The sequence below is a fragment of the Sprattus sprattus genome (assembly GCF_963457725.1).
Source record: "Sprattus sprattus genome assembly, chromosome: 12".
In the NCBI taxonomy this organism is placed as follows: Eukaryota; Metazoa; Chordata; class Actinopteri; order Clupeiformes; family Clupeidae; genus Sprattus; species Sprattus sprattus.
Genome location: NC_137910.1, coordinates 22,796,901 through 22,823,401, shown reverse-complemented (window position 1 = coordinate 22,823,401; position 26,501 = coordinate 22,796,901). Strand labels below are relative to the sequence as shown.

The following is a 26,501-nucleotide window of genomic DNA, read 5'->3' as shown; positions in this document are numbered from 1 at the left end:
TGCTCTCTGTATCTGGTTAATTTAACTTAAAACCTTGATTTAACTTTAATTTGAATTGATGTTGTGTCACACCTTGTCTTGTTTTGCAGACGAGAGAGTTATTGCTTTAAGAGAAGTCTGCATAACCAGGGACGCAGAGGTGGCCACAATTAAACAAGTGAATTCATTTTTTTATATTTCTCAAATCTGTTTTACATAGTACAATTTTATCCCTTAATTTATTCATTTGGTTCATGTGGTTATTCTTTCTTTTCAGCTTATAACACATTATTTTGGGCTCTGTTCCCAAGTTACCTTGAAGGTAGGCCTATGTAATTGTGCACTTTGTGTATCAGCTGATTTGAATTGCAATTTGTCCAGGTTTTGCATATTGTTGGTGGACAGTAAACATGAATCAGAATCTAATCTGATTCATCTCAGTCTGAATCTATTGAGCCACATTTTGTTGTAGATAAGAAATAGCCAAGGATCCCTAATTCCTTTAAACAGTGCTCTACCTGGCAACACCAAACAAAGGCAAGTATTTTTATTTAAATGTATCCACTTTTAAAGAACATCCTAAAACAATTAAGATTTGTTTTGACCTGTGCTGTTTGTACTGCAGTGCATATCTAACCAAGATCTTTCTTTATTGAATCCTAAGGCCTCATGTTTTGGAAGTCGCAAAGACCTTCCAACATGGTGAGATTACATAAATTATCTGGGCAACCTAAACCTACACTGCAATACTCAGAAATTATCACTAACATGCACCTATTTTTATTTATTTATTTATTTTCATAACCTGAAGTTACTCCAAAGCCCCGGCTTGTTGCTATGACTGTGATCCATAAAAGCTTAAAATCAAGACTTCAGAGTGCTGCGAGGAGGGTAAGATGACTCCCACATGGATATACTTTTCATCACTTAAAGTTTGTGTACATCTGATAAAAGTGCCTGATCTAAATGTCCACACGTGGTAGTACTTCAGATTGATTTCAGTCATTCACGAAACTCATCTTCTCTGCTCCAAGATGATCATGTATGTATGTATGCACAACTGTTTGTATGCAGATTGAGCGTCTTGAGGAACTTCTCCCTCAGATTAAACTGCAACATCATGAAGAGATGAATAAGGTATTTTGGATTAATTTAGTATTCACATGAGAACTCAAGAAATTAGACTGCCCTCGAGGTTTACTTGAAATATGAGTTTTAGCTATGAACTATATCAAGGCACTCCTACTTGTTATACATTTTTGTATTCATTTTATTGATGAATTACAGCATCACTGAAATTGACAAAAATAATACTCTTGTGTAGGACATTGAATTGCTGAACCAAAAGTTGATATTTCTTCATAAAAGAATGAAGGTAATGTCCCCATCATAACTGTTTCAATACTGTAGTCTTATCATTAATTTGAAGTTAAAGTAGCTGTTTTAGATGTTTCCGCGTTTGCAGTTGTGTTGCACTATTGAGTCTGTTTTAATCTTTGGGCTGCAGATGGCAGATTCGCGCTGCTGGAAAGGGAGTATCGTGAAGCCTCCTCTGTGGTAGCCACAGCACATAGGATGTTTTACAGTTCTTCCCTCGGGAGCCGTGATGATTGAAGGCAATGTCCAGTATAAGTGCTGTGATTGGGCGTCAGGCCTAGAGTTTTCAGAGTGGTACAACGTTTTGTGGTTTTCTTGAGATGGATGTATAATTAAAATAGTCAGTTAGAGGATGTTCTTCCTACACTTTAACAGATAATCATTTATTTATTTCATTTATTAGTGAAGTTGCACATTTGAAATTGACATGAACACATTTTCTTTTAAGACGTATGGGTGAATTATGTACTTGTTCATTTGACATACCATACTTACGTATGGTATAGAAAAAAAATCACTGTATCAAGGGTGAAGATGTGTTAAATTATCAGCCTGATGTTTTGAGAGTGTCAAAAGTCTATCCCCTTGACACTGAAATGTTTGATCGCAGTACTCTAATAATCTTATGTAAGTATTGTTACACAACAGTTTAGGACAATACAGGTTATGTAATGTTCAGTTGTTTTGGTTTTTATTAATAGCCAAATCAAGCCTTGCAAAACAAATCTAAGGAACCTTTCAGAATGAGGCTTCTTATATTGAAGTATGCATGGTGTGTAATGCAAACAGTAGGAATACGCTCATCTGCTGAACTACTGAAATGAAGCAAAGCACTTCATTCAGCATTACTGTGACCACCGTGCATCACAGAAGTTTGTCTCTTTATAAATGTATTTGCTTGGTCTCCATTTTGTTTTCTCAAAATGTCCACATTTTGTTTAGCGAATGCTGTGTGGATCAAAACAACCTCTGCAAAGATATTCTTGTACAGAAGTCTATCCTGTAATGATTATTTCTGATCTGTAAGTAATGGTGATGTTGGAATAATGTCAGACATTTTTCTTCATTGTTCTTTTTTGAGAAAAAAGCAAACGAGGCCAGGCAAATAGACAAATGAAGGATAATGCTTTATATTAATTGTAAATGATCAAAAAACATGTCAATGAAAAAAAAAATAAAGGTTGGTTTTGATGTAGTAACTTTCCTTATCATAAACGGTTTAGTTTGAATCAGCATGCAAGGACTTTTGTGACCAACACTGCGTTTAAACCATTCATATTGCATCTTCAGTATTGACTGTGCTTTACATTTCTCCTTGCTATGGAAGATCGAATGATTGGATGATTACTGTAAATTGTATTAGTGCAATGGATTCACAAAAAAAAGACTAGGTCAAAATGATTTTGTCAACATCGTTTTATTGATTCAGGGAAACAATAAGGTCTTGGTTTGAGCAGGTGTTGTTCTCCTATGCAACTCACAACGATGCTGAAAGAGTACCAAAATATATATTCCAAAATACCTTGTATATAAACCTTACTTAAGTGTGAATGTGGAGAGAAGGGGGGTATTCCAAGTATGTGGTTCAGTGACAAACCTGGGTAAGTTCACTCAGAGCAGTAAACCTTCTTAAAGAGCCCTATAGGTTAATTCTCCTAGCAAAACAAAGCCTTTCTTCTTCTTCTAAGTGGTTAACCACTTGCTTGGCGTTAACTAACCTAGTGGTCACTAAACAGCATACCTGGAATAGCCCCCAGGAGAACAAGGTTATAACACAAGCGATGGCTGGAGCTGCTATCCCTGTAACATGTTTTTTAACCCCCATGGCCTTAACCCGCGCAATAGAGTCAGCTTCTTAATCAGTTGATGTCCCTGGATTTTACAGGCATTTCAGCACCTCTGCCACTAGGGTCTGTGTTATAGCTACTGTAGGGTGTGGGTCATTAGATTTAGTGCATGACACACATTTGAACAACCCAGGAGTCAAAGTTCATGGGTCAACAACCAAAAGTACAGGAATGTGGGGATAAAACACCTTACAACTGGAACTCTTGAATCCCTTTTTGTTAATGAAAAGGGGGGTGGGGTGAAGTCAAAATACCTGCAGTGTTTTATGCAAAAGAAAATAATCGGCTTCATTTTATGAAATCCAACTTGGTAAAATAAGTCGACAAAATCTCATTTGTGACATTATTAAAAAAAACGCATTTAAACATAATACAATGGTGATCAAAGTCACTGAAACACACATTGTTCCACGATAAAAGGCAAAAAAAAAAAAAACTTTGACAGGTACTGGAAAAAATACTATATACATAAAACAAGGACATAAGATACTGGACGAGTACATTTAAGATTCCTAGGATTCACATACTACCTGAATCATGTTTGTCACATCTTGGCTAGGTGTTTGCTCAGCGTGTCCAAATGTTCTTGTGAACAAGTCAAAAACTGGGTATATAAGCAAAGAAATTTCAATTTACAAAAAAAAAAAAAATTGGCTGGTTTACCTTTTCATGTTTTTAGTCTGGGGTTAACTAAAATGACCTCCCTTCTCAGACACTGTCTTTTTGTTTTGTTTTAAATGAACGCGTCATCCCAGGGTGTCCTAGAGTTCCGATATTCAGTCTGAGAAAGTTTCATTCAGTTTTGGACTTCTTGTTATCGTTGCCGTTCTTTTCGACCTCCATTTCCTCTGGCTTCCTCTTCTTGGTGGCTTCCGCCTGGTTGTTCCCAGCATAGGGGGAGAAGGTGATGATGACGCAGGTCATGTTGTCACAGCCTGTGCCATCACCAGATGTGTCCGGGGCCAGGCAATGGTCAAGAAGCTTTGGTAACAGAGAAACACATGAGTCAGCCAAAATAGACCAACGTGCTTGACAATACTCAGAAACAACTTATACAAAGAGGTCAAGCATATCCCCCCCCCCCCACACTCCCCAGAGTATGAAGACACCTCTCTAAGCATCATACCTCTTCAACGATGGAGGACAACGCCCGGTATACACCATCTTTAGGTTTAATCCTCTCACTTACGAAGTCGATCACCTCCTGACTGCTCATGACATTCCTGTGGAGAAAATTACCATGAGGTGGTCATCTCAATATGTTGCTCTAGAAAACCACAAGGAGTGCTTATATTTGAAATTATTAGTATGATGGATACATTGAAACACTCAGATGTTGCTGCAGAGGAAGATGTAAAATTGAAGAACATACCATATTCCATCACATGCAAGCACCATGTAGTCATGCTCCTCATTGAGAGTTAGCACCTTCACATCTGGCATGGATGAGATCATTTGTTCCTCTGGGGGCAGATTCTTGTTCCTCTTGTAGAAATGATCTCCTTGATTGAGGAGAATGCAATGGTGCGAGTTCAAAACACAATTGATTCAACCAATAATCTTTTCGATTCTCTTCCATTTAAGGCTTCATCCTTTGGTTCAACAAGTGACCACCTGGAGACAGTGACTAAAAGTCTCTCAACTCCTCTCAATTTCACAGCTGAATGAGCTTATAACTCATATCTGTACACATTCTGTAGTACTATAACACTCAAACAGTACTTCCTAAATCTATACTCTCCCAGCAACAAAAGCAATTGCTGAAAAAAAAAAAAAGTCAGCTTCAAGTACTCAATAAAGGTGCATAAACAAATAGTCAATGATAATATGCTAGCGTGTGAGATATAAATACATTTAAAAATGTTTACCAATGGCCCTGGAGAGGTTGAGTCCGCCATTGACCCGACCATCCATGGTTACTTTCCCTCCGGCATTCTTTATCCTAGCGAGCTCCACCTCATCCTCGGGTTTGTGGTCATAGGACATGTCAATGGCCTTCCCCTTCTCTGACACGACACAGCGCGAGTCTCCTGCATTGGCAACAATTAACTGCTTCCCACGGATAAGTGCTACAACCGATGTGGTACCACTGTCTGAACCAGGCTAAAGGAATCAGAAGAGAAGCACATTAAAAACTGCAGAAACATTATGACCAAAATGCTATAAGATGGACCAATTAGCTAAGTCGGGGTTATGCATGCCAAGCGCCGTAACACATTATAACTTAGTTAAGTTAAGTGGTACCTCCTCCTTCCCATCCATGCCAGGTAAGCACATATCCTCCTCATCTTCATCTTCAGAGTCTTCTTCTTCCAGTTCCTCTGTGTCATCATTTTCACTGCTGTATTCGCCTTCATCTTCATCACTGCAATCCTGTGAATTACAAAAGTTGGTTATTTAAAGCCATTCTTCTCACTATGCATAACATTCACCCTAATAAGACATGGGAATTGGTCATCACCTCTTCATCGCTGCCCTCCTCCTCTTCCTCCCCATCTTCTGACTCCTCACTGTCCTCAAAGAACTTGGACTTTGTGCTTCCCGGTGGCAGTGCAGCCGCTGCAGAGCAGGAAGGACCAGCATCTACCGTCGAACCAGCTTTGCCCTCCGCTTTGTCAGGTTTCTCCCCACTTGGCCGAGATCCTGATCCTGATCCTGATCCGGAACTAGAACCAGAGCTCCCCGAGTCCCCTGCTGCCATAGCTGCTCTCCTGCAGGCTCTGATTTTAGACCCCCCTGCTGCTGCTGCTGCTGCTACTACTGCTGCAGCTGCTGCTGCTGCTTTCGCTTTCCCATTGCTGTCCATCTCGCCCTCCACTTCTCCATTGATGCCCTTCTCTGTGCCCTCAGACTCTTTGGAGGCCTCGCACGCTGCCTTCCTGGCATGCTTGGCGGCATTGAGGTCCTGGCCATAGCGGATGAGGAGCTCCTCAATGGTCATGGTGGCCTCCTCGTGCAAGAGAGCCGCCTCTTCTTTGTCCACTTAAGAGGAAAGACACACATCGATATAGGATAAGATCAGAACATGCCCACTAATTGTGTGACATTAGGGACAGTCTGAAAGTAATTACACAGCTGGGCTTGTCGTTTTGGAAATCTAGAATATATGGGTTAAAAGCACCTTTAAACTATCGTACCTTGAAAAGGGAGGCATCAAATTGTCACAGGACAATTGGAAAAAAGTTAAGCTTTGTGAATAGCAGTATGGGTGATGCAAAAAAAAGCCTGTTTTATCTGGTGGGTTTCATTCAGAAGAAATCCAAAAGAAAATGAATAGTATAACAAGTGTAAGGCTTTGAACCCTCCAGACCGAGTAGAATCAGTGTTCATGTCATCTGTCAGGGAGGTTATACAGCAGCTTTGATAAGTAGGAATTTACATCACAAAACCCACTCACCATCATCCTCTTCAGCCACCTTTTCATTTGCTGCTTCTTCCTGTGGACGGCCGGCTATCTGAATGAGCTCCTTGATCACTTCCTCTGTTGTGATTCTTCCATCTATGGCTAGAAAGGCATCCTCTAAAGCCTTTAGAGTATAAGCGAACCCATTAATACAGCCAGCTACATTAATGCAAACTAACGAGACAGCTATTCTAAATAAATAAATAAAAAAGCTCTTGCTTGTAACCAAATTCGTTTACATTGTGATCCCACTGAATTCTACTGAACTGTATGTCTAGAACTGATTATCTGCAAACACTGCTGTTAGTATCGATAACGTGTGAGACAACCCTTTTACCTTTTGCAGTTTGCCATCTTTGTATGCGGTTTGTTCCTTAATGACGTCTGGTAAGTACTTGGAGCAGTACATGGCAACTTCCTCACCTAGGGAGAGAACATTTTTTTTTCAAGTATAATTTTCTACAATTATATCACGGACTTATAACAGTAGTACTTTTGGCTGAATGCATTTAGTTATTTGACAGACCATTCAGATACGTTTATTCATGGAATTTAAGGTTACCGGTCACATAATTCTAAAACCATAACATCATACCTCCATGTCCATCGTAGACCGCGAACATTGCCGTTTCTTCATCCAGTTCTGGAATGCAATTGTGGGCATCCTGTAGGACAGAAACTAGTCTTTTAGCTACTCCTAAATAACTGTAACTAGTACCGTATTGTATTTGCTAGTGCCTTAGAGTAAAGAAATAACAGGGTTGTTGAACACTCGAGTCAACCGTACATACATTTTTACATGTCTAATTGTTCCCCAAACTTTTCGAAAATGTCTTGCTTAGCACAGTTGAAAGATTGCTACTGATAGCTAGTTTAAAACAAAAAACATGTGATACCTGACTACAGTGACTTGCACTTTAGTTTTAAATATGGTTAGCTTGCGTGTTTAAGTCATATCTTAACGTGAACAATTTAAGCTCAACCATGAAATGGATTCACAAACTTTCCGACGAGTTTTCAGTGGTCGCTAGCCAAGGCGGGCAGAGCACAAAGCTATTGATTGCGTGGGATATCAATCTAGCTAGCGCATGCTAGGTTAAGATACCTGCGACGTAATCTTTTTGTATCAACCGAACTAGCAAGTAAGGCCTTCTTGCAACTTTTTAAACTCACTGGCCTAACAAAGGATTCTTACCTCCATAGAGATGCGCCATCCCTGCATGGCTGAATATCCGTAGCTTATGCCGTGGTTTCCTCCATTGTTACTTGTTTTAACCGTATTAGGCTGCGACAAGTAAGCCCCCATGATAAAACAGTACGTTAACTTTATGGATGTCTGGGAATCAATCTGGCAATCCGATTCGGTTAAGGCAAAATAAATGTAAAACTCTTCTGTATAATCAAGGCGTTTGGAAGCGTATGCCAGATAGCTAGTTGTATTGAGGAGCAATTACAAACATCTCACTGTGGCCCGATAAAAAAAAGCTATGAAGCTAGCCGGTATAATTGCTAGCAAGCTATCTAACACAAGTGGATGCAGTCTTGAGTTTCTGCAGAGTCAAAAATAGCAATAACGAACACATCGAAGATTAGGTGACCAAGAAGTTGCACCAGACCTTCCAATGATCCCTTTCTGGAATAAACTCAACTTTAGGATATCATTAAAAATAAAGAAAAATGCCAGCACGTGTAATTGCCAACATAATCAACAGACCCTCAAAAGAACCGGAGAGACATACAGGAAGCGGAAATACGTTATCCACACAGAGCGCGGAACTTGTGGTGTTATGGTTTTCTAAGACGTTAGTTTTAGTGGACACGCCTCCAGTTTAAATGTTGATTGTAGATACCCGTATGCACATAAACAAAATATAAGTTATTATTTCATACCACACATTTTTTTTAACGATAGCCGTCTCTGATTAATCAGCTTCTGTTTCTAACTCATCTAGGTACTTCATTGTACAGTTTACAGCATCATTATAATGAAACATCATCACTGATTTCACAATTGGTTCTCAATTTCATAATGCAAACTTCTGCAGATTAAATTAGAATTATGTCTTTTTAGGACATGTTTAGGTACTGCATAGTTCCACAACTGTAACACTGTACTGTAACTATTTGTTTCAGTTCTGTGATTGAACCTTGAACCGACCTGAACATGCCCGTTGGAGAATTTCCGGTCATGTGACTTAACATGGCGCTCTACAGTAGCTCCAATATGTCAATGCTGCTCATGCATTAAGAAGACAATTTCTGGTCGAAATATGAAACATTTTTTCAGACTGAGGTCCTCGTTGGCCCGGTTCAGTGTGCGTTGTTGTCATCAGAGTGTATGGAGCAGTCATGGGACTTTACGAAAAGTTGGAGTGGATTTGGGGGAAAGGTAGGCAGCAATATCTTTCAGTCGTGCTGCTAACATCTCCAACAGTGGCTCGACTCTTAACAGACAACTTGTAAAACTGTCTAAGTAATCCTTATGTCTGACCGTCATAAGCTTCTGTTCAGTTTGCAAACTTTGGTTTAGGTCTTTGAGTTTTTCTGTAGCCTTAATATGTACACTGTATTTAATAATGTTGCGTGTTGCAAGTTTAAATTACCCCTACAACTCCACATCCTGTAACTTACACCTAGTTTTCCTCTATTTACCTGTGAAGAAAGCTCGAGATATCTACGGGGAAGCTTGCTAGATTTGCGGACGGCTCTGCCGTTGTACAGGTAAACTAAGTGTTCCCAACCCGCATATCTAACTATTCATTCTTCGCAGTAATGATGTTCTGTTACAGTGGCTTATACTGTTTTATCTCATCTTAGCTTGGGGACACCTCTGTCATGGTGACCGCTGTTAGCAGAACACAGCCTTCTCCCTCTCAGTTCATGCCACTTGTTGTAAGTGCCTGCTCGTGTATGTGGTTACCCGATCTATCTTTGCCTATAAACACATAACAAGACTGTCTATTACTTTGATAACAGCATTATGGGATTATAGCTGGTTCTGACATTAGCTATGTTTACTTGATTACAAGGTGGACTACAGACAAAAAGCTGCTGCAGCAGGAAGAATACCAACCAACTACCTTCGTCGAGAGTTGGGTACTACAGATAATGAAATTCTGACCAGTAGACTCATAGGTGGGATTAATCACTCTTTTAATTGCTCAAAGAGCCACTTACTTTCACAGACATGGTCTCGTTTTTATTTATATATTATATTGATAGTCTTTAGGCAGTAACTTTTTTTTTAACTTTCTTTTCTTCTCAGATCGGTCAATAAGGCCTCTCTTCCCTGCAGGATATTTTTATGACACACAAGTGAGTAATTTCAACACCTTAGAGAATACATAATTATAATTAAATGAAACACATTCCGATTAATTTTATAAATCTTTAAGGTGCTTTGTAACCTGTTGGCAGTTGACGGAGTCAATAATCCAGATGTGCTTGCCATCAATGGAGGTGAGCTTGATGAGTTAATTTTTCAGACTGCAAAATAGTAATTGGTTGTTGAAAGGCCTCTCTCACATGGTTTATGTCCTACAGCATCTGCTGCTCTTGCCCTGTCAGACATCCCTTGGAATGGCCCAATAGGTATGTAAAGGATGCATGCCTTTCCTTTATGTATTAATGTAGTTGATCAATTCTGTGTTTGTGTGTCTTACAATCAGGTCTCTCTAATTGATGTGAATTTTGTTAAGGTGCTGTTAGGGTGGGTCTTATTGATGGGGAGGTAATTGTGAATCCAACACGGAAGGAAATGTCTGAAAGCACTTTGGACCTAGTGGTGGCAGGAGCAGCGCACAGCCAAGTGGGTATGTCTCACCCGTGTCTCTGTATGGAGTTAAATAGGAATTAATGGGGTACAGGCACATTAGAAGCTGTACAGTTTCATTCACATTTGGTATCTCTCTGTAGTGATGATGGAGGCCTCTGCAGAGAACATTCTTCAGCAAGATTTCTGCCACGCTATAAAGGTTGGCGTCAAGCACATACAGCAGATCATCTTGGCTATTCAGCAGCTGGCCAGAGAGCAGAAAGTGGTCAAACGGACACCTCAAAAGCTTTTCACTGCCCCCCAAGAGATGGTGGATGAAGTGCGGCGGTAAGACATCCCAGTGTTTTAATTCCTCAGATGGTATTTTAAGTGTGCCATTACCAGTCATTTAGTTTTATATCCACTGCAATTGTGACATTCCCTGCTGACACTGTTGAATTGTTCTACTAAACCCTAAACTTGTGAAATGCTTTACTATTTGCTTTACAGACTGGCTGGTGAAAAGATCTACAAAGTTTTTACCGACTCTACCTATGATAAAGTAAGCACACTCTACTGGTTTAAGTTATTTGTATGTGCCGAATGCCGATGCATTTTCACTCCCTCATACTAAGATCTACTTTTTACTTAGATTTCCCGAGATGAGGCTGTAAAGAAAATAAGATTTGTGACAGAGGAGCAAATAAAAGGTAAAGAACAGTTCGATACGGATTGCCCTTTTAGGTGTACTTTATCATGTATATCATTTTCCTATGAATATATATATTTTTCCTCTGAATATCTCTTAAGAAAAATATCGCCAGGCAGAGCCTTTTGAAGTTATGGAGTCATTCAATGTGGTTTCTAAGGAAGTATTGCGAAACCTAACGCTCAACGAGTACAGAAGGTAAGCCTCTGATATATTTAGTAGACCTTTTATAATTCTTATGCAGACATAGCAGTCATGTTATAGATGTTAACCCAGGTCTTTGTGTGTGGTCTATTGTCGTTTTAGGTGTGATGGTAGAAGCTTGACTTCACTAAGGGATATTTCTTGTGATGTGGACATTTTCAAGCCTTTACATGGCTCAGCACTTTTCCAAAGAGGACAGACCCAGGTATAAGAGATTCACTTTGATGATTTTACCTGCAATCGTGTAAAAAAATAATGTTTAATAGATAAAAAACATACATAACCAAAATGTTCTAACCAAAATCTAACTGTGCATTTGGTTTGTACCATAGGTTCTTTGCGCTGTTACTTTTGACTCCCTAGAGTCCAGTGTCAAAACAGACTTAATTACTACAGCTTTAAGGTAGGACAATTACTTGGTCATATCAAATTGGAATATAAATGGCAGCTCATATTTGAAAATGTGTGTGAACCAAATGACTCATCTAATGTATTGCTCATTTTATCTCTTGTGCAGTGGCATCAAAGACAAGAATTTCATGCTTCACTATGAAGTAAGTGCCATTAATAGGACTATATGTATCCACTCACACAATATAGTTGTAAGCTTTATGTTAATGAATTAGTCTGAACATGTGAACTCCTTTTTATTTAAACAATTTGTGCTTTCAGTTCCCACCATATGCAACAAATGAGATTGGAAGAGTGGGTGGGATGAACCGACGGGAGCTGGGCCATGGTCAGTGTTTGCAAATTCTCAAAACCAATGTTCCAGTCTGGATCATTGTAAGGTTCATCATGATGTTTTTTAATGATCCAACAGGAGCTCTGGCAGAGAAGGGTTTGAGATCCATCATCCCCAAAGACTTTCCTTTCACAATTCGTGTCACATCAGAAGTGTTGGAATCCAATGGTTTGTCTCCTTACTTTTGTGAAGCTGCACTTGTTTAATTTATTTCTAGAGTTTTTCTCTGTGATTGAATTGTATGTGTTCTCCAGGATCTTCGTCCATGGCATCAGTATGCGGAGGCAGTCTGGCTCTGATGGATGCTGGTATGTATTGTGAGATGCAGCATGGCTCTGACGAGATAAGCGAAGATGCAGATCCAGTCACATCTTAAACTTCACTGACCTAAATCTGATGTGTCTTTAGGTGTGCCAATATCATCAGCTGTGGCTGGTGTGGCAATTGGCTTGATTTCCAAGCCAGATCCGGAGAAACCATCTGAGATCCAGGATTATAGGTTACTGACAGATATTCTGGTACGAATCGTCCAATCCGCTATCATTCCACATGTTTTAGACTCATGTTCACTAAGTCACCTTTTTTTTTTGTCAAATTAGGGAATTGAAGATTACTATGGTGATATGGACTTCAAAATGGCAGGGACGAGTAAAGGCATCAGTGCCTTACAGGTAGAACTACCAGGGAATGTCTCCTCTTGGTTTCTTTATTCTCGTTTATTTAAGAACAACCCTGTTATATTCTACCAACAATCCAACATACCTTTTCTCCTCAGGCCGATATCAAGATATCTGGGCTGCCTCTGAAAATAGTAATGGAGGCTATTCAGCAGGCCACAGGTAAATATTGCTTTCAAAAATGTCTCAGTTAAAAAGACAGTACATTAACAAAGGCCTCTGTTGTCCTCATACCGTTATGCTTTTGATTTCATCTTTTATCAGTGGCCAGAAAGGAGATTTTGAACATCATGAACCGAACTATCGCCAAGCCAAGAGCCTCAAGGAAGGAAAATGGGCCTGTTGTTGGTATGACCTGTACCACTCAAATGCTGCTTTGATGTTTCAGTCTGTGCTTTGATTATGAGATACACGCCTGTTCTTGTGTTTCTAGAAAATGTCCGTGTGCCTGTCTCAAAGAGAGCCCGTTTTGTGGGACCAGGTGGTTACAATTTGCGTAGGATTCAAGCTCAGACAGGTAATTTCTCTTTTATTTTTCGAGACTAACTTATCTTACATGTATTGTGGTAGTAACACACTTAGGTTCTAACCCTTGGAGGTATATCTAATATGTGGGCAAACCTACAAGATATTTCTATTCTGTCCAATAGGTGTGACAATAAGCCAACTAGATGAGGAGACATTCTGTGTGTTTGCACCTACACCTGGAGCCATGAGTGAAGCCCAGGAGTTTATTGTCGAGGTTTGCAAGGATGATGTAAGAGACATTTTAGTTCAAGTTTGGTTATGGTTTTGTGTGTTCCCCATCTAATTACAGGTGAACCTACAATGATAATATTTAAAAGTAAATCAACTTGGAATATTTGTTTGAGTATATTTGTTTGTCCTGTGTTTGAGATTACCTAGAAAATTGTTATTTATCTGCTGTCTCATTTTTGTGTACACAGCAAGATCACCAACTTGAATTTGGCGCTATTTATACAGCAACCATCACTGAAATAAGGTAGGCCACTGGTATTTGCTTTGAAAAATCTACATTCATGCTTTGAGTAGTTCATGTTATTTTTATCCTAGGTGATCTGATTTCCTGTGAACTGTTGTCACATTTCCTTTCCTACAGAGACATTGGAGTTATGGTAAAGCTTTATCCCAATATGAGCCCTGTGCTTCTGCATAACTCTCAGTTGGACCATAAGCGGGTAAGTGTGTGCTAAGCTCATTCCGAATGCACCAGCGATGGTAAATTATCAGAAAATGACAAGCTATTCCTGGTTATTTTCAGATTAAACACCCCAGTGCCCTTGGTTTTGAAGTTGGACAGCAGATCCAAGTAAGTGCTTTAAGAGTCTTTGAACAGTATTTCCCCAAAGGTGTTGAATAATTTGAGTGTAGTTATGATTACTTCTGTAGCTTCTGTAGAATGCTATGCCAAATGCTAAATGGTTCTCTCCATCAGGTGAAATTCTTTGGACGTGACCCAACAGATGGGAGGATGAGACTTTCTCGGAAGGTGCTCCAGTCTCCAGCTGCATCAGTGGTGAAAACACTGAATGACAAACACAGCATCACCATGGGGACAGGGAATGATCAAATTCCCAGTGCCTCTTGATTTAAATTGACTCCAATTCTGTGTAAATGTCATAAACTTCTTTTTATTGTGCCTGTGTTTTCCATGTCTGTAGTATTGAATCACCTGTGTAAATAAACATAACAGTGCCCAACTGTTCCGTTACATTTGTTTTTAAGTGTGTACGGTTCCCATTATTCTGTCATGGGTGGAATAGTGACTTGCTGAAGAGGATCATTTCATCAACATATTACATCTGTAAATTTAGTGTTAAACAATGTAGTGACCATGCGAACCATAGACATATTTACATGTATATACAGCTGCGGAAAAAATTAAGAGACCACTTCAAAATGATCAGTTTCTTGGTTTTACTATTTATTGGTATGAGTTAAAGTAAAGTTAACATTTTAGTTTTATTCTATAAATAACTGACAACATTTCTACCAAATTTCAAATAAAAATATTGTCATTTAGAGCATTTATTTGCAGAAAAATGTCAAAATAGCAAAATAAATGGAATGTTGACAGATCTCGAATAATGCAAAGAAAACAAGTTCATATTCATTCTTAAACTACACAATATTAATGTTTTAACTTAGGAAGAGATCAGCAAATCAATATCTGGAAACACCGCATCTTTTTTGTTATTTTGACCAATTGTCATTTTTCTGCAAATAATGCTCTAAATGACAGTATTTTTATTTGAAATTCAGTAGAAATGTTGTCAGTAGTTTATAGAATGAAACAAAAGTGTTTACTCAAACACATACCAATAAGAGTAAAAAAGAGTATTTTTTCCCGCGGCTGTATGTCTATGATGCGAACGCTCAAATACAGCATTTGGCACGGTTCGTCTTTAAGGTCTTTCGGCTTCCGTAGCCCCTCGCAGGAGACCCCGCGGCGGTAAACGCTTTGATTGACGTTGGGGAAGAAAAAGACACAAGATCCGATTACAAGATGGCGGTCCATGGCGGATAGAAGAACGGCCGACATAGCTAGTTGTTGTGTTTGTAACAGTGTAGTTGTAGTTGTTCGGCCTAACACGCAGAAACGCTACTGTTTTATGATTTTTAAGCCATTTCTGAAGTCGATTTACATGTACTTGAACTATTTGTCGGCAGTGTGGCTGGAACATGCGGGTAGTTATAAAGTTTGAAGCTTTGGGTTGAGAAATACGATTAATTGAAATTTGGGTGAAGCAGTGTCTGAGCTTAAAAAAACGATGTCGGACACTCGGCGGCGTGTAAAAGTGTACACGCTGAATGAAGACCGACAGTGGGACGACAGAGGAACGGGGCATGTTTCGTCCACTTACGTCGAACGATTGAGGGAAATATGCTTGTTAGTTCGGGCCGAGTCTGATGGTGAGTAGCTTCGCTAGTCGGCTAGCTAACTAAGCAAGGCCGCTGCTCTTCAAATGCATCTCGTCTCGAGCTCCACTCCGAGTGTTCTTTATCGATGTTATGACCATTGTTAACCTTACGTATAATACTATAGTATAATGTATCTGATTTTATGACCGAAGTTAACGGGACAGACGGTATTTGTGGTGGAGGCTATCATTATTAATCAGTAAACGTTAAGTCGTCGGCCTGTAGGCCGCAGAAATAACAAATCATCGCTAACTTTTTGATCAGCTTGGTCCATGTCCTCCACGTAGACCTTGCATGCTATGTTAGCTGGTTAGAAAGCTAACCACCGATGTAGCGTTAGCAAGACTGTTATGTTAACTTAGCAAACTGCCCTAACATTAGGTGGCTATCAAATTGGTAAGTTATCTCACGTTAATATAAACGTAGGATACTTGTCAAATGAAGGTGTGTTAGCTATCCACTTAGCGGTCTAGCCTTGGGGAACAAGTTAACGTTACTTATAACCAAAAATAACATAGCCATCGATAGCTGCACCCCCTCTTTTTGTTGCTTGTTAGCCGCTTCATCATCACAAAGTCTTGATGTAGCTGTAACTTTATACTATATTTGAGTTAACTTAGTTAGCTAATTAGATGGCTTCTTGGTGGTTAAATATCTTTTAACTAACGTTAGCTGGGGGGCTGCGGAGGTTCACCTCCTAACTAATGTTAGTTATCGATCATAGTAATATTGGCCGACTCTAGTTTTCGTTAAAATGATTGTTGTGAGAACAAACTTTGTACGCGCTCATTGCTTTTGGTTAACGTTAAAAGGCTACGTAACATAACCAATTAACGTTAACATTTCACCAACTTTTCAACATCGTTTTTGATCATCTTCTGTTGGTACGGATGTGGGTTATGTGATGTTTGCTTACTGTTCAGTAACTCTTAGTGATCTAGGAGTACTTCTAGTCTGAAGTTGTTTTCGAGTTAATAATTTTCCAATAGCTTGATGATCGAAATGGTTTAGCCAAACGTTATAACCATTTTGGCATTCATGGTTAAAGATCGCCGTGAAAGATAAATCTATATGTGTCTCAATAGCCCTTCGTGTGTAGTATTATTGATCAAACTTGGCAAAACGTCTTTGTAAGTGTTGAATCTGGAGTGCTGTTCAGAAACCTAAATCAGTTAACATGTGACGAATTATGTGTTGTTGCAGGCTCGCTTCTCTTGGAGTCAAAAATCAGTCCAAACACAGCATATCAGAAACAACAAGTGAGTTGAAATGTCTCTGATTATAATCAATTCAGTTTTGTAGTCTGGGAGAACAGTGGGCATTGTTTGTTAACTCTGACATGGTCAGAAAGTCTGGACCCTAAATTCAAAATGATATACCAGTAAACTCCATGATGTCCTTTTTTTCTCCCCAGGACACCTTGATTGTTTGGTCAGAAGCAGAAAACTATGATCTTGCACTGAGTTTTCAAGAGAAAGCCGGCTGTGATGAAATCTGGGAAAAAATTTGTCAGGTATTGCCATCTTTAAAAAACGTATCATGATTGAGATGTTTGTTATGCTTGAGATATGAGATAATCATTATATGATATCTTTGTAGTATATTTAGTGACTTGAAACTGTCCGTTTTAATAATGTGTAGTGGGCCTAAAGCATTATTTATAAGACCAAGTATAAATTGTTGTGGAAGTGACTGGGGAGAAACTCTTGGAACAGAAGTGAATGTGAACCAAGAATTTCCTTTTGTCACCCTTTGTTTAAATGATGAATGTGACCCCTAGGTGCAGGGTAAGGATCCGGCCGTCGAGATCACCCAGGATCCAATCGATGAGTCAGAAGAGGAGCGTGTGGATGAGCTGCCGGAGACCAGTCATCTGGTGGAGCTGCCCCCCTGTGAACTCGCCCGGCTAGAGGAAATCGCTGACCTGGTGACCTCTGTGCTCTCCTCGCCCATCCGCCGGGAGAAGTTGGCCCTGGCGCTCATGAGCGAAGGCTATATCAAGAAGCTGTTGCAGCTCTTCAGGACTTGTGAGGACCTGGAGGACCTTGAGGGCCTGCATCATCTCTATGAGATTGTGCGTGGGGTGCTTTTCCTCAACAAGGCGGCCCTCTTCGAGGTGATGTTCTCTGACGATTGCATCATGGACGTTGTGGGGTGCCTGGAGTATGACCCAGCCCTCGTTCAGCCCAAGAGGCACCGGGAGTTCCTCACCAAGACGGCAAAGTTCAAAGAAGTGGTCCCCATCACAGACTCAGAGTTGCGGCAGAAGATCCACCAGACGTATCGTGTGCAGTACATCCAGGACATCATCCTCCCCACACCATCCGTCTTTGAAGAGAACTTCCTCTCCACGCTCACCTCTTTCATATTCTTCAACAAAGTGGAGATAGTTAGCATGTTGCAGGTAGGTTAGTAAAGAGGAGGCTGAAAACTGTTTAGCCCTCTGTAACAGTCATTCAAAACATGTGTTGTGTGTAAATGACAAATTTCATATGCTTCTAATGTACAGTATGAGGTATGTTTGTGTAAAGTATGTGCCAAACTCACATTGTGAAGTTTTAGGAAGTTATTATGGGATATGAAGCTGAAAAATGCCTTTCTGATTGTGGCATTCATAACCTCACTAATGAGGTATGGTTAAGAGGTAATTAATTGCTGCATTGCCACTTGTTTGACATGTAAATCTTGTTTAAAACCTGAAATGTGAACTGTTCATAATTGTGAACTGTTTTTCGTCTATGCTACTGATTTGAAGATGTATCTGCTTCATGAATGTGCTGCACAAAATGTAACACTCCTTACTCATCAGTGTTGTTTCTGGTGACGCTGATATGTTTATCAATTATTGTGATTATAAAATTACATTTCCCTTCATTGTACCTAGTTGGTTTGTCAAGTTCTGGCCTTCCAGCAGTATATTTTTTCATTTACTGTCAAACCTACTTTTATACCTTTTTTGTGGTATTTTTCTGTGTTTGGTAATGATAGCTTGGTTATTGATTTCCGTTTAAGATGGTTTGTGATCAACACAGTTACAATATTTACTGAACTGACTTGAGAATGTATTTATTTTTTCAAAAGGAGAATGAGAAGCTCCTGACAGAGGTCTTCGCCCAACTAACAGACGAGGCTACAGAGGACAACAAGAGGAGAGAACTGGTAAAATCCAAAGAGCCCCATCTGAAAAGATCTGTATATAATCTCAAATTATACCCAATGGGAATGCAAGTTTTGGCTTTTTGTTTTGCAGGTGAACTTCTTCAAAGAGTTCTGTGCTTTTTCACAAACGTTGCAGCCCCAGAACAGAGACGCATTTTTCAAGACCCTTGCAAATCTAGGGATTCTGCCTGCACTGGAAATAGTGATGGTAGGCTCACACCTTTTTCATGTGTTGTGCCCGAGTTAGAATGATGGGTAAAATAATTAGATTAAAGATAAGATACTCTTGTAGAGATATGACCATTGGTAACCATCTGCTGTGTTTTCTGCAAAGGCCATGGATGACCTCCAGGTGAGGGCTGCAGCCACAGATATTTTGTCCTATCTGGTGGAGTTCAGTCCTTCCATGGTGCGGGAGTTTGTCATGCAAGAGCCCCAGCAGGCAGATGATGTAAGTGTGAAGTGAACACCACCTGCCAGGATGTCTGTATGTATCTAGACTGAGATATTGGATGCATTTAAAGGTTATCATAGTGAAGCACCACTGTAGTGTTGGCGGATTTCCATTTCATGAGAACAAAAAAAGAGCCATCTTTTATGCTGTCGTTTTGTTTATGGTTACATTGGAATGAGGCGGCACCATGGTTTCATTTTTAAGAAGAGATGGGGTTGCCTTTTGAGTGTTTTTGTGACATTAAAAAGCTGTTGATGCCGTGCTGACCTTCAGATCCTCCTCCCCCACCTCTTGCTTGTTTAGGATGTGCTGCTGATCAATGTGGTGATCAAGCAGATGATCTGTGACTCGGACCCAGAGCTGGGCGGAGCTGTGCAGCTAATGGGCCTCCTAAGAACCCTCATTGACCCAGAGAACATGCTGGCCCCCACCAATGTAAGACTACAGGACACTCATACTGTCCATATCTGTGCAGCATTCAGACTAGGGCTGGGCGATTATGGACCAAACATTTTATCCCAATATTTTAAGGATGAATACAGATACAGTGTGTGTGTGTGTGTGCATGCATTTCCTACAAAGTGGGTTAAACCAGTTCAGTTCTAGTCAGCTACGGGGTGGGGTTGAGCGGAGTGTGTGTGAGAGGAGCGCAGGTTATGTAATGCAACATAAAACTATATTGGTGTAAACGGTGTTCTCATGCTATGTCTCATTTGAAAATAGTATCGGTGTACTGTATAAAGTTGATACACTGCCCATCCCCAACTAATACATGCAGTTTAAGAAATACCATCATGACTAATTCAATTAATATGCCTCCCTGATACTGAGCTAAACTGATTCTGAACCTCTTGGATGCCAGTGCCATTTTGTATCAGATGTTTCATGCTGTGATTTTTCCTTTTCCCAGAAAACTGAGAAGACGGAGTTCCTCAGTTTTTTCTACAAATACTGCATGCATGTGCTCACAGCTCCATTACTGGCCAACACTGCAGAGGACAGTGATGAAAGAGGTGAGGTGATATTTAGGGCAAATGGTGTGTGTGTGTGTGTGTGTGTGTGTGGTGGTTGTCCCCAGTACCTCCTGAGGTTGAGAATAGCTGCAGACATGTACCAGAAGCATGTTTTAACAAAACCCTTTGCCCAGCAGAAATACAAGAGGGATCTACTAAAATCAATCGAGTTTGTCCTGGTAAGTTAATCAAAGGCTCAGACTAAGCAGCAACTTTAATTTCTGTCTTTGGTTTGAAAATGTGTTTTTTATGTGTGGTGTAACTGACTCTTGTCCATTTTTAGATAATTTCCAGACTGCCCAACTGTTGGCCTTGATATTGGAGCTGCTGACCTTCTGTGTGGAACACCATACGTACCACATGAAGAACTACATCATGAACACAGACTTGCTGAGGAGAGTGCTTGTGCTCATGAACTCCAAACACACCTTCTTGGCACTGTGTAAGTAGAAATTCTGCGCAGTCTGGAAGATGTATAGATTGGAGAAAAATCTAATTCTATGGAGTTTATTACTATGAAAAAGCACACAGTTGTCTGCTGTAGGTGATATTTCACTTTAATTAGAAGAAATTATGATTGCTCTATGTTGGAGAAGAAAAGGACTAGTAAACTTGGTTGCTGTGGAAAGATTTTTATGTTATTGTATTGAGCGATTTAAGGATTAACTATTTGAATCATGGTAGGCCTTATCTACAGTATGACGTGTCCTTTTGGTCACATTACTTAAATCTCTAAACTAGTCTTGCAGAGGAGTTCTGTCACACTTGAACTTGCTACACATATAGCAAATAGGCCTTTCAAGCTGATGGTCAGTTCTGATGGCCTTGATGGCTTCTCTTGAAGGATGGAGCTTGTTCAGCGGTTTAAGTTAGCGAAGCTCTTTAGTGGGTCCAGGCTTTTAGCCAGGCATGCGTCCGTGCGTCTTTTGGACGCACTGTTCTAAAATGATAAGAAATTGGACGCACTAGTTTAAGGCAGACGCCCTACAGACGCCTTACGTTTTTCATCCCGTTTTCAGTCAGTCAAACTTTTTTAAACGTCTTCACAATAACTCTCAACATTGTTCAAACGTTAATGAGCGTATTCACGTTGTAACACGTAAAACAACAGTCTGAAACCGCTATCGGGGGTGGCGAACGAGCGGCTCGGGAGCCGCATGCGGCTCTATGCCGGCTGATGTGCGGCTCGGCTCCGGCTCGAGTGCTCACTAACTTTCTCTTGGTGTACAGAATCTAAAATGCATATTTTGCACGCAATATATTTGGAAATACAGACAAAAAGCTGTCCGATTTGAATGGGGTATTCTATTCTATATTGTATATTTTGTCATCACGCGATCTTGAGAGATGTATTCAAGTAACGTTAATGTTCCAAACATGAAACATTCTAATGTGTGCACCCCCAGTCAGAGAGTTACTAGCCAGACTAGCAGTAGCTACTGAAATAATGCCATGGATCCAGCAAAGCGTAAAGCTAAACGAAAATATGAAGATGAACACCGGACCTGAATGGGAGTAATTATTTGCGGAGCGAAATGGAACCCCCCTCTGCTTAATATGCCAGACGTCACTGTCGCATTTTAAAGCCTCAAACTTTGATCGCATTCTCTCCACACACAATGCTAACATAGCCCAGGAGTTCCTAAAGGCACAAAGCTGGGCAGGTACATACTTTCAATTGAAACGTCAGTCAGAGAAACAGACTCGGCTTTTTTGGAAATTTAAGAAGTACTCTTTAACGGTCACGTTGGCATCGTATCATTTGTCATGGAATATTGCTTGAGCAAAAAATGTCATATAGTGAGGGTGGGAGAGTTTGAAAATTGAACAGAGGATATCTGACAATAACTATAATGAGCACCTATCTCAGCAGATGTCTTCAATATGTTTATTTTTGTGCCATATTTTAAATCTACATTTGTTAATTTCGCTTCCTCAAACCCACTAGAGGACACTATTTAAAAGGTTATTTAAAAAAAAAAAAATGGGGCAACTGCTGTGATTAGGCTCTTCTCCAGGCACAGTCTGTTTCTCTGCTTTGTTTTGATCACAGTCATTGCAGAGAAGGAGTCCTCACATAAATATGTGGGGGCAAAGGGTAGTAGCTGCTCCTAAGCTTTCTCTCCCAGGTCAGGGTGCTCCTGCTTCACACATATCCAAAACAAAATCTCAGCAGATGTCTTCAATATGTTTATGCCATATAATAAATCTAAATTTTGTTAATTTCTCTTCCTAAAACCCACTAGAGGACACTATTTAAAAGGTTATTTTCAAAAAAAATCTTATGGGGGAGCATGCCCCCAGACCCCCCTAGTTTTGCTGGGTCACTGGGGCTTCGCTGCGTTAGGTTCAATTACAAAATTGAAAAAAATTCAAGCTAAAAGCCTGAGTGGGTCCTGATTACCTCATCTTCAGGGAGGTCGAATTGAAGTCTGTGTCATCACGCAACATCACCATGGCGTCTGCCACTGTCCAAATCTCTCTGGATGTTGCAGCTCAGAAATAAAGCCACTTATGTACAGAACTGTGCAATTTACACCTCAGTGCGTCGTTCAACAACGTCCATAATCGGCAAGATTATTAAACTGGAAAATGATCTGGTCCTTTGCAGAATGGTGGTTGGTACAGTCTTTTATTTGTCTGCAGGTGCACTACGGTTCATGAGGAGGATCATTGGGCTGAAGGATGAATACTACAACCGCTATATCATCAAAGGGAACCTGTTTGAGCCAGTCATCAATGCCCTGCTTGACAACGGAACGCGATACAACCTTTTAAACTCTGCCATCATTGAGCTCTTTGAGTTTATCAAAGTGGTATGTATGACCGACGCAAGACTATGAAGACAATAATGATGAATTGCACAGATGGCCTAATGGTTTATCTTTTTTTTTTCCCTTAATAAGGAGGACGTCAAGTCTCTCATAGCTCACATTGTGGACCACTTCTACAAGGCACTTGAGTCCATCGAGTACGTCCAGACTTTCAAGGGGTTGAAGGGGCGTTATGAGCAGGAGAAGGACCGACAGACTCAACGTTTCCGCAGGTGAGTGGCGTGTAATAAAGATTCTGTGGGTCATGAAGTAGTTGAGAGGCTGGTATGGTTTGATTCAGTGCCACTGCTCTCTAACATCTGACGTCTTGGCTATAGGTATCGCCGTGAGGCTCGACCTGTGGAGGATGATGAAGAGATGTGGTTAAATGAAGACGAGGAGGACGATGACGAGGCTGCAGAAGAGAAGAGCAGGTCTGATGAAGAGCCGTTTCCTGAGAGCTACGAGAAGTTCATGGAGGCGAAGAAAGGTATTCCCACCCATCCTGGCCAGACATGAGTCTCTCTAGTCAGGCTGTGGAACAGCTTGTTCCTCACCCCTGCTTCTTATCTCTTTGCAGTTAAAGAGAGTGAGGACAAAGAAAACCATCCAAAGTGGACTTCAGCTTCTGGCAGCTTTAAGTTTACCTTCTCTCATTCTGCAGGAGCTGCCAATGGAGCCAATGGCCCTAGCAGTGCTAACAGCAAAGCGGCCACCTCTGCCTCTGCCACCAGTCCCAATGGTTCTTCAGCCAAGGCAGCTGCTCTCCCCGCCACTCCTGTGGTTAAGGTGACTAGTCAACATCAGTTTCATCATAGGCCCCTTAAGGGCCAATTACAGCCCTTAACATGCAAATACCAGATGCTTCATTTCGATCACACTTTTTTTTAAATCCACAGACGGCGATGGTAGGACTTGTGGATTATCCAGATGATGAAGATGAAGACGAGGAGGAAGACGAGGAGGAGGAACAGTCGCCACGGAAACGACCCCGTCTAGGCTCGTAAAGAAGTAAAAAGCTATCCTGAGGTCTGATGTCCCATGGTGCCACTGTCACGGTCCACTGGACAGAGACCCTCCCCACCCCCGTCGCCCCACTCTACCTCCTGCTCCCACACAGCCACACTGCCTGTGGACCAGAGGAGCTCCCTGCCTCCCTCCCTCCCCCTCCCCAGGACCCAGGCACACCAGCAGGGTTGCAGCACTTCCTCACCGCTACAGGCTCCCTGATGGGAGCAGGGGGGGTGACAGGAGGGCCAGTCAGGCTAGCAGGACTAGCCGCTCAGTGATGGAAGCTTGGCAGGCAGACCCTTAAGAGCGACATGTCCTTTTTACTTGGGATGGGTGGAGAGAATCTGGCAAAAAAAGAGGAGGTGGGATGGCAAATAAAAAAGAAAAAAATGTTTGAAATGCAGCTTCTTTAAGGTGAGCAGCAGAACTTGAAAAATGAAGCCAGAGCTCCCCCTACTGAGGCTCAAGTGGAACTACATCAGCCAGGAATCTTGTATTCATGAGTCTATTAAAAGTACTGTACAGCAATTTTCTTTTTTCTTTTTAATTGTTTGCCTCTTTAAATGAATTTTTTTTTAAATTGGGGGAGTCAATTCCTGCCAGTGTAATATTTTTTTGCACAAGAAGGTGGGACCACTGTTTACCCTTTTAATCAGATAATTTGACTCATTGTAGAATAGTCATGATACTGATTTTAATAAGATGTATTAAACTGCAGTAAAAACCCTTTTGCAGCTGATTGGCAGACGTTTGGGGTCTGTTTGTGATGTTGCTCGGTAACAGTTTTAATGATGTGGCCCTCTGCTATGTCGAGTCTCCAGAAGTGTTTATGTTCTGAAGAGTTCCCCACACCAGCTGCTGGCTCTACGAACACAGGCTCTCAGTAGTTCTGGTCTAGGTTTTCTGTGAGATGTTTTCTGTAAGCACTGATGGTTTAAACCAGCCTCTCCCAGCATGTAGACATTCCTATTGACAGATGTAGCAAAAATCCACACCACAAACGTTTCAGATTGATGAAGAATAAAAAGCTGTGAGGGCCCAATTGTAAAGATTTCAAAAATGTCTAGAGCGCACTGTAGGTTTTGTTTTACTCCATGAAAATTTTGTACAAGTGCATTTACTACCACTATCTCCATTCTAAACCATTTGTATACATTTGATATTTGGAAAGTTTTCAGATTAAATGTGAGCCTGGCATTAAACGTGAATCTTTATATTATGTTTTTGCCTACTGAATGAAACTGATCTATATGCAGTGTGATCATGATCAACCAAGTACATTTTCTTTGTACTTTAAATAACTTTTGCATTCTCTTAAGTTGATGCAACACAAGGGATCACAACAACACATACGTTTAGATACAGGGCTTTAGAATTTGTAGCTCGGTTCCTTACATGGCCATGTGTGCTTGATAAATGCTAGAATTCCTATGCCCTCAAAGAGGACCTTTAGATCCTCATTGTATGCTCACGTCAACCCAGCATGGGCTTACTGGTCTCCCTTCGGGCACATGGTTGCATTATTTATATGATTTTTCAGCATTCCCGCTTAGGTCACAGTGACAGAGATGCCAGGTTTCCAGTTAACATGCAAATCCTGAGAAATCAATCAAAAGGCTTTTGTTATAATGGGGGCCATGGGTGCTTTATTTTTTTTCACGTCAAACTGGCTGTCTGCAAAGTTGAGTATTAGAAGCTGTGGTAGCATCTGTACATTTTCATTGCGTTCAGGACAAACCCAAGGGCTGTCTCACGGGAAGATTGAACAATGCCTTCACCATTGTGTTCACACAAAAAAAACACTTGCCTTTTTCTTCCCTTGTTTGGCTGTTCACAGAGAGTTTGATTTCACACCACAGAGCTCTGTGACTGATGTGTTAAAATTATCTCCCCCACTGCACTTCAGAAGTGTGCATCAGCATTAATCAAAAGGGATTTGTCGGCGAAGCTGCGCACAGGATGGAACGGCTGATGCTCGCTGTTGGGGGTGGGTTGCACTGGCGTTGTTATGGCAACAGATTAATGGAGGAGATTCTACCAGGTTTTGCAGTTGCCATGGATTTAGACAGGTTGAGAGTCTGGCTGTTAGTCCTTTATCCTGCTGACTGCATAATTTTCTCTTTTCCCTATACTATGAACATTGCTGCTTTCCTAAATATATAGAGAGCAAAATTAATCTCACGTTTAATTATTTCTAAAAGGTAAGCAATGAATGATGGTAACTAAGTCCTAATAGTAGACCTTGGTGAAACAAAGCAATATTGCCCAAAATGCACCTCTGAAATCACATTATACCACCATTTACTGAATTTGTAGCTTTTGAATACTGGGAGATTTGATAACTTCAGGGCGTGCCTGGTGAATTGATATTATGGTTTGTGCCATGGCATTGTAAATTCACTGATCTTGGAAT

The 26,501-nt window shown here is 40.7% G+C and overlaps 3 protein-coding genes across 6 annotated transcripts; 2 read left to right on the top strand and 1 right to left on the bottom strand.

Annotated features, from left to right (window-relative positions):
- Positions 1-2,805: 2,805 nt before the first annotated feature.
- ppm1g (protein phosphatase, Mg2+/Mn2+ dependent, 1G) lies at positions 2,806-8,331 on the bottom strand. Its single transcript, XM_080848792.1, has 10 exons — positions 7,802-8,331; positions 7,202-7,271; positions 6,944-7,029; positions 6,601-6,730; positions 5,665-6,185; positions 5,448-5,576; positions 5,072-5,306; positions 4,576-4,705; positions 4,330-4,426; positions 2,806-4,184 (listed from the first exon to the last, which is right to left on the bottom strand). The coding sequence occupies exons 1-10, from the start codon at positions 7,910-7,912 to the stop codon at positions 3,996-3,998; spliced, it is 1,698 nt and encodes a 565-aa protein (XP_080704918.1). The 5' UTR covers positions 7,913-8,331; the 3' UTR covers positions 2,806-3,995.
- Positions 8,332-8,833: 502 nt separating this feature from the next.
- On the top strand, positions 8,834-14,416 carry pnpt1 (polyribonucleotide nucleotidyltransferase 1). Its single transcript, XM_080848326.1, has 28 exons — positions 8,834-8,995; positions 9,267-9,327; positions 9,424-9,498; positions 9,636-9,741; positions 9,872-9,921; positions 10,002-10,065; positions 10,150-10,197; positions 10,305-10,418; positions 10,522-10,708; positions 10,871-10,922; positions 11,013-11,070; positions 11,171-11,267; positions 11,376-11,478; positions 11,606-11,676; positions 11,791-11,827; positions 11,946-12,012; positions 12,097-12,186; positions 12,273-12,326; positions 12,427-12,536; positions 12,618-12,689; positions 12,794-12,857; positions 12,960-13,043; positions 13,129-13,212; positions 13,346-13,452; positions 13,643-13,698; positions 13,816-13,894; positions 13,978-14,025; positions 14,152-14,416. Exons 1-28 carry the CDS (start codon positions 8,877-8,879, stop codon positions 14,302-14,304), a joined length of 2,310 nt encoding a protein of 769 aa, XP_080704452.1. The 5' UTR covers positions 8,834-8,876; the 3' UTR covers positions 14,305-14,416.
- Positions 14,417-15,227: 811 nt separating this feature from the next.
- ppp4r3b (protein phosphatase 4, regulatory subunit 3B) lies at positions 15,228-25,307 on the top strand. 4 transcript variants are annotated; one of them, XM_080849438.1, is made up of 16 exons: positions 15,228-15,629; positions 16,842-16,897; positions 17,053-17,151; positions 17,419-18,042; positions 18,720-18,797; positions 18,889-19,005; positions 19,132-19,248; positions 19,555-19,686; positions 20,162-20,264; positions 20,402-20,443; positions 20,548-20,706; positions 22,911-23,080; positions 23,171-23,310; positions 23,416-23,567; positions 23,742-23,866; positions 23,977-25,307. In XM_080849438.1, the coding sequence occupies exons 1-16, from the start codon at positions 15,488-15,490 to the stop codon at positions 24,082-24,084; spliced, it is 2,364 nt and encodes a 787-aa protein (XP_080705564.1). In that variant the 5' UTR covers positions 15,228-15,487; the 3' UTR covers positions 24,085-25,307. The 4 variants fall into 4 exon arrangements, with proteins under 4 accessions (XP_080705564.1, XP_080705562.1, XP_080705563.1 ...); XM_080849436.1 differs by having other exon boundaries at positions 23,658-23,866; XM_080849437.1 differs by having other exon boundaries at positions 20,399-20,443.
- Positions 25,308-26,501: the final 1,194 nt, after the last annotated feature.

Coding starts and splice junctions, on each gene's coding strand:
- ppm1g (XM_080848792.1), bottom strand. CDS start 7,912: ATGGGGGCTTACTTGTCGCAGCCTAATACGGTTAAAACAAGTAACAAT. Junction 5,577..5,664: donor AGGAGGGCAGCGATGAAGAG/GTGATGACCAAT, acceptor TGTAATTCACAG/GATTGCAGTGATGAAGATGA. Junction 5,307..5,447: donor GCATGGATGGGAAGGAGGAG/GTACCACTTAAC, acceptor TGATTCCTTTAG/CCTGGTTCAGACAGTGGTAC.
- pnpt1 (XM_080848326.1), top strand. CDS start 8,877: ATGAAACATTTTTTCAGACTGAGGTCCTCGTTGGCCCGGTTCAGTGTG. Junction 11,268..11,375: donor ACGCTCAACGAGTACAGAAG/GTAAGCCTCTGA, acceptor TTGTCGTTTTAG/GTGTGATGGTAGAAGCTTGA. Junction 12,537..12,617: donor GGTTACTGACAGATATTCTG/GTACGAATCGTC, acceptor TTGTCAAATTAG/GGAATTGAAGATTACTATGG.
- ppp4r3b (XM_080849435.1), top strand. CDS start 15,488: ATGTCGGACACTCGGCGGCGTGTAAAAGTGTACACGCTGAATGAAGAC. Junction 19,006..19,131: donor CTGCACTGGAAATAGTGATG/GTAGGCTCACAC, acceptor TTTTCTGCAAAG/GCCATGGATGACCTCCAGGT. Junction 19,687..20,161: donor ACATGCTGGCCCCCACCAAT/GTAAGACTACAG, acceptor TCCTTTTCCCAG/AAAACTGAGAAGACGGAGTT.